General features: G+C 43.3%; 1 protein-coding gene across 1 annotated transcript; it reads right to left on the reverse strand.

The window, feature by feature from the left end:
• Nucleotides 1–293: 293 nt before the first annotated feature.
• On the reverse strand, nucleotides 294–4,681 carry TMEM174 (transmembrane protein 174). Its single transcript, XM_076362965.1, has 2 exons — nucleotides 4,016–4,681; nucleotides 294–3,043 (listed from the first exon to the last, which is right to left on the reverse strand). The coding sequence occupies exons 1-2, from the start codon at nucleotides 4,645–4,647 to the stop codon at nucleotides 2,941–2,943; spliced, it is 735 nt and encodes a 244-aa protein (XP_076219080.1). The 5' UTR covers nucleotides 4,648–4,681; the 3' UTR covers nucleotides 294–2,940.
• Between the last annotated feature and the right edge of the window lie 2,220 nt (nucleotides 4,682–6,901).

Consider the following 6,901-nt stretch of genomic DNA (forward strand, 5'->3'; position numbering starts at 1 on the left):
GCAGAAAGAGATCATAATGCTGAGAGGTGAATTCGTGTGACCGTTATATCACTGAGGATACAATAACAAAAGCAAAAAACCCCTAAAGATAAAAAAATTGTTAAAATAGAAAAAAGGATGAAAGTAGATAGTGGAAGGAAGAGGAGGAAGAAGAGCCTTCACAGAATATTGCTCTATTCTTAAAAACAATAATCAGCAATCAGTACAGCAAGGAAATGTCATCAGACTGGAGCTTCTCAAATATCTGTGCAACATGAGAAGACTCCTACAGAATTCAGGCAGAATTCATCTGATGGGTCAAGATCATTTTAATATGTAGTTATTTAAATTTATTTATTCAGCCTTCTCTCTAAAAAGAAACCCATGGCTCTTTCAATGAACTTAGTGTCTACAAAAGTGAACTTTAAAATCAATATGGAGTCCACAGTGCAACCTTCTGGATTTCTCATATTTACTCTGACAGTACGATTTGATGTCATAAAAATAAAGCTGTGATTACCCCATGAAACATGCTTATGCCATGTATTTGGGGGGGAGGAAAAAAGAGCAGCAGCAAAAGTCTGTGGTTTCTGACTGAAGGAATTTTCTTGTTGTGAGGGAGGGTGAATGGGTAGAAATTTTGACCCTGGTCCTGCAATTGGATCCATCAAGCCTGACCTCTGTGCTCCTGCAGTGCTTTCTGGAGTCAGCAGAACTACGTGCTAAGTGCAGGGATCTGTCCATGTGGAACTAACTAACTAGGGATTTGGGACCTTCCAGTTTCCTGCTGTGGAAGGAAGATGCGTTCACCTCCGTGTAAATTCTGGAAGAGGAGCAAGAGATTTCCATAAGAGAAACTTGCATTTATTTTTAGACCTTCTGTTGTCCCACTCAGTCCCACAGAGATGATGCTGAACACAGGGTGCCTGCCTTTCTCCAACTACACATGCCTACCAGCTAACACCAGCTGATTTTCGCTGCTGAAAATCAGCGTGCCCTGTATTTCTCTAGTGAGAAAAACCTCACATACAGTTTGTAGTCACTGTCTAGTAGCTGCTGCTGCAGTTGCTAGTCCAGCTTTAAGTCAGTTTAAATGTTGTGTCCCAAATATGACCTCTGTCACTGTCATGTCTGTCACTGTGAAGCACAGTGGTTGTCTTGTGCCCCTCCAAAAATGCTTTATTTCTTGGCACCCTCTAAGTATACAGGACAGGGAGGTTGGTGCGAACCTGCAGCTCCATGCAACTAGACAGTGTTCTGAACGCACTTCTCCATCCAGAGCTATATCTCTTGATTGCTAGCGAGGCTGCACGGACACTCAGTGACTTCCAGCTGCCAGGTACATCCCATACCGCCTGCCCGTGCTCAGCACCAGGCTTCTCCAGCCCTCAGGAATGAGACCAATGAGATCAATCACAGATCGATGACAACTGGCAGGAGCTGAGACAGTTGTGTTGGCAAGTAAGAGAAAGTTCATGCATTCCATAACAGACACCATTCCATAACGGACACCAAACTGACCCGCAGGCAAACCAGCAGCACACTGCTCGGTTACTTTGGACAGTGACCATTGCCCTCTAGATCATTTTGCGTGGTGCCTGCTCCAGCAGGTGTGGGCTGAGAACAGCTTTTGGTTTAAGCCCTTTGAGGGAGATAGGCAAAACTGATGGGATCCTGCATGAGGAGATACTGACTTGTCCAGCTGTGTCGGAGCACTTCCAGGCACACTCAAAAGCAGAACTTGAAGCATATGTGGAAATAGAAAATAAAAAGGACTCATGGCATTCTCATTGCTCTGGGGTTTAGACAGCTCCTGAGCAAAGCTTTTTGGGACCTCCATTCTGGATTGCAAGAGTTCGGAGCTTATGCACCTCAGCCTCTGTTAGATATGGCTGTAAATCCATTTGTGGATAAAATGCCTGGAACCATGTTGATCTTGAAAGTTGAACTTGAACAAGAGATTCACTGCAGCCCCTAGGTGCCTGGATGCTCTGTGGGAACCTACAGCCTGAGTTGTGTGCCTAGGACCCACATTCAAACAAGAAGGGACCTCAGGAGGGGTTCCACTACAGCTCTCCCATAGAGTGAGGGTGCAGCAGGGAGAAGCTGTGATTGTTAAAGCCTTTAAAACTGGTAGGACCACACACCTCCGTCAAGGCTTCAGAAAAGTGCCATTTTCCTAGGGACATTAACCTAGTAGTTGTTAGGACTCCTGGTGGGAGACAGTGCTTTGCATGCCATCAGGTGGGAAAGGGAACTGAATTTGATGCATGCAGGATCTCTTAGAGGTCTATGTAAAAATGGGCAGAGGCCACTATTTGTATTTTCTCTGTTCCGGGATGCTCTGGTTCAAGCAGGGTGCTCCAAAAACGCTTACAGGACTGGGTTGTACAGGTGAACCAAGCAGAGGAAGTCTAATCTGTAGAATGGACTTATTAATGAGTGAGCTAGTCTAAGGAATCAGACAGAATTAAGACATTATAGGCACTTTCATGGATCAGACATTTGAGCACTTCTGAAGTTTCCCAAGCAATCAAGAGGGAAAATATATCAAGAATAAATCAAGTGTTTTCTAATGATGCTGAATGTCCAGGAGCAATCATGACCTTCCACAAACATCTCGTGCATTCACAGTTCACACTGGTTTCAGCAAGTCTGAAAAAAAGGCTTCTTGTGGGGAACCCCAATATGGATTTAGATCTTTGAGTTTAATAGCTTTGCTATTAATAGTTCTGCTATTAAATAATTAATAGCTCTGCTATTAAACTGCATAGCAAAGGGCTAATGAATTCTGAGGGAGAAAAATAAGGGATTGGTTAAATATCTTCAGTGATACTGAACTGTGTATCAGTACCAAGATCTTGCTCACACTTGTTTATCATGCAAGTGTTTACAGAAAAGATTCTTGGGGATTAAAAAGCTGGTGTCTCTTAGAATTGTTGTCTGTTGTCCATGGTTATTTTATGAAGACAGTGGGTATATTTCCTCATAACGTGGAGGTGACAAGTCATCACAGGCGTAATCTTCCAGCAGTTCTTCTGGCACATCAGAACTGTCCTCTGACCTGAAAATAGGAAGAGGAGCAGGCGCAAAAAGAATTTAGCAAACAGAAAGCATGCAAGTGACTTCAGTGCTGCATCCTGGCAGCCTTATCTGCTCAAAGCACTTTCTGACTTCTTGAGAAAATGCTACGAGATGAAGTTTTACTGTGATTCAACCGTCTGCTGTGTTCTTTTCATGAAGCATAAAAGTGTCAGGAGGTGACCTTTGTTTTCATGCTGCCTATGCCTGTCACACATGTTACTGAGGACGATGGATCAGTCAGCAGTTTTTCAAACAGACTTTGATAAATGAACTAAAAGTGACTTGTGTTCTAGGGAGGATATAATTCTGAGTAATTCCTATAATTAGAATATTTTTCCTTAGAGGAAAGAACTATATAAAATTATTTTTTGTCTGATTAAAGCAGTTTCATACTGCTCTGTAATATCAGTGATCTTGTTTATGCCCCAAAACTAGGAAAAGAGTAAGGGCTGGAAGGTTGCTACAGTGGGAGAAAGGCGTGTTGTGACCAGGCATAATCAGGCGCGAGAGCATCTGGTACCAAAGAGATTCGTGCATTGTTATAAAAATGCTGTTTGTGCACTGACTCGTGTGTTGTGATTGTGTTTGAGTGGAAGCCTCTGGCTGTACACATAATAACCTTCTGGTCAACAGTCTAAAGGTAGTAAGATAAGCACAAAAAAAAAAACCACGGGCAGGAGCATATATACTAGTATCTTAAAAAATAGCAAGAGATTTAGTAGACTGAAAATTGAAAGGGATTCATAGTGAATTTAATTCAGATACAATGCTTTCCAGAAAAAGTATGTCTCCATAGTCTTTACTCAAGAAATACTCCTAACAAAGAAAAAAAAAAATGTGTGAAAAAGAATAACACCCTGGACTAGCTTTTGTTTCCTTTGAAACCATACACAGCACGTAAAATACTCAGAAGCCTGTGCCCAAACACACTAAGGCATTTCAGAAGATGTACCTCTGATTCCTGGTATTCACCGCAGGATAAGCAGCGTAGTTCTCATCTCCAGTAAAAGCCGGGTTATCCAGGGGGTAGGCAGGGCAGAAGTGAGCAGAGCCTGGGGTGGGAATCGGTGAGGCGCTGGAGGAAACAGCACCGCAGCAGCTGAGCACCGGGTGAAGGTAGCCAGGACTCACAGCAATGCCTTCCTGGGCTGAGTACGGCGGAGGGATGTACTGTACCACTGTGGCGCCGTGAAAAGTTATAGGCTGGTTAATGCCAGTGAAGACGAAGGACTGTCCGCTTGCAGTCTGGTCGAGGTCTGACGTATTTTCCTCTCTTTCTTTACAGGGCTTGCATGTAAGCATGTTAAATTTACAAACAGCAATCAGAATAAAAGTCACCCCCACAGAGAGCAGAATAGGCCCTAGCAACTGAGTCCACTCCAGGTGAGTAACGCCGTCATATTTTATCCATCCCATCACGGTGAAAGTGATCCCCACCAGTCCCAAAAACACACCTGAAAAGAGCAAAGTGGCGCCGGCTTTATCCCCATCTGACACCAGGACATCGGATCTGTTTGGCTGATAAGGAGTGACAGAAAAGACATTCAAGGAGAAATCTTCTACATTGGTGTTGTTCTGCTCCATTATTGAGTGTAACGTATCTTCTGCCTGAAGAGAAAGGGGGCTTGTAAAGGACTCAGCAGAGCTGAGTTGAAGGTTCAGGTTAGTTATACAAGAACTTTGTGCGTGTATGGTTAACAGAGTCCATCATGTGAAGGAATAAACTTTGCTTAGAAGAATAAAGGTCTGGGAAGTGAAGCCTGAAGCGATCACTAAAGACTTCTTGAATTACCACCATTGCTTCCGAAATGGCTTCACCCTTGCATGACTGCTTATCTCTTTGTTTACCCTCTTCTTTAATTTGGCACCCACCGATACTTCCTCATTGTGCCCATGCCAGATGGGAGAGAAAGGAAGCTGCAGCCACCGCAGCTTTTCCTAGGCCCCCTGCCAGCTGATGCATCCAACATATGGACAGCATACGTTTAGTCAACAGCAGTGGGGTGGCTCTCGCTCTCCTTGGGCCACCACTCCAGCAACCCAGATCTGCAGGAAAATGTGTGGCCATTACTGGGAGTGCTTTGCAGTGCTCTGAAGTGTGACATTTATAGCCACGCCTGGACCTCTGTTGCAGCTCATTCTGCAGTCCACAGCTTCCGTGGTTTAAAAAATATCAAAGTAGGCTTTCTGATATTTTGCCAAGGGGGAGCAGTGGGTGGGTGGGAGGGGAAGCGGCAACAGGGTGGTGAGTGCTGAACAGCCTGGGAGAGCTGCTGGTTGTGGGAGAAAAGTTATTTCAAGCCAGCCAAAGCTTTCCAGCTGTTTGAAGGTAGCATAATTGCTCTGTAATTTCCCCTTAATTGTGGACATTTTTTGTTGCGTGATCTCCACCCCTTCCTCAAAGTTTATACTGAATAAAGCCCACATACCCTGAATAGCGCACCACTGCAGGAATGAGAAAGCATCTCCTGTAATGTTAAACCTGGTAAAGCGAGGGATCTTATCCTGTACTCAGAAGTACCTAGAAATTTTTTTTTACATCACAATGAATTGTTCTGTTGAATGTGTGTCCCATATTTTAAACAGACAGATTAATTGAATGTTGAGATTTTCTGTTTCCTAACAGTTGCAAACTAAAGTAATTGCTGTTGGAGAGTTCTGGTAGAACGTCTTTGTATAATTCCTTAAGGAGGAAAAACCTCCAACTACTCGATCTGTTTTGACTAGCATGGCAGGGGAGAACACACAGGACAGAGATTACTCCTCAGGTGGTAGAAAGTATAATGCTATTTCCTGCTACCAGCAGCTCTGGGGAAGCAAGCTTATCCTGAGATGTATAAGACAAAAATAGCTCTAGAACTAGAAAACTCACCTTTCAGACTGCTTCTTCAAAATCAGTAAAGGTGCCTTTAGTCTACTGTGCATTCATATCACACAGTGTGACAACAGCTCTCTTCTGAAAGGGCCTGCTCACTGAATTTGGCACCTTCAGAACTGATGGTGAATGCAGTTGCAGATGTGTCTTTCTCATTTGTTAGCAGATAGACCTTGAGGAATATTAGTGCTGGACTCCTTTAAAAATGTCTGGAAGTTTCCAAAGTCAGTATTATGTCTCTTCTATTACTGAGGGTGCCAACAAATTTTCTGAAAAATACACTCAAGATCAGCCCTTCCCCCAGCACCAAGACTAGTCAGGACTCTCTGCATCACTTGAGCAAAGTGTTAGGGCTTGCAATGCAGTGGTTTTGTATGATGACAACTAAATTAGAAAGTGCTGAAATACTAGATAAGCTGTCCTTGTATTGGTAATTATAGCCAAAACCTAAGTCACGTCTAACCTTATATTTGGCAAACTTAATGGAATGAACTTCTGTTACTGCTCTCTGCAAGTCAGGTTTTTCCATACCATGAATCATTCTTGTCACTGTTTGCTGAATCTTCCAGGCTGTCCAACATCCTTTTACAAGCAGCATTATATCATAATAGCTGTCTAACTAATGGTATATACAGATGTAGTGTCATCTTCCTCCTCTCATTCATTCAAAAACTCTGCAGCCGCTATTTGCAACAGGGTTGTGCTGGAGCACTTCCTCAGTCCTACACAATGGTCCTTAGATGCTGGCTGGAGTCAGAGTTTTCCAAGTTGGGTGTTGCACCATCCTACGGCTGATGTTCACGTTGATTTTTTAAGCCCAGTACTTCCCTTTGCCAAGTAAGTGTATGTTCTGGGAACTCACTTAAAGATGCTGATTTATTAAATGCATCCCCTTTTACCTGGAATAACTCCCAAATAAATGAAAAAAGTTTTGTGAAACCTAAGGAATTGGTCAGTGTGAGG

Source organism: Aptenodytes patagonicus, chromosome Z (genome assembly GCF_965638725.1).
Source record: "Aptenodytes patagonicus chromosome Z, bAptPat1.pri.cur, whole genome shotgun sequence".
Classification (NCBI taxonomy): Eukaryota; Metazoa; Chordata; class Aves; order Sphenisciformes; family Spheniscidae; genus Aptenodytes; species Aptenodytes patagonicus.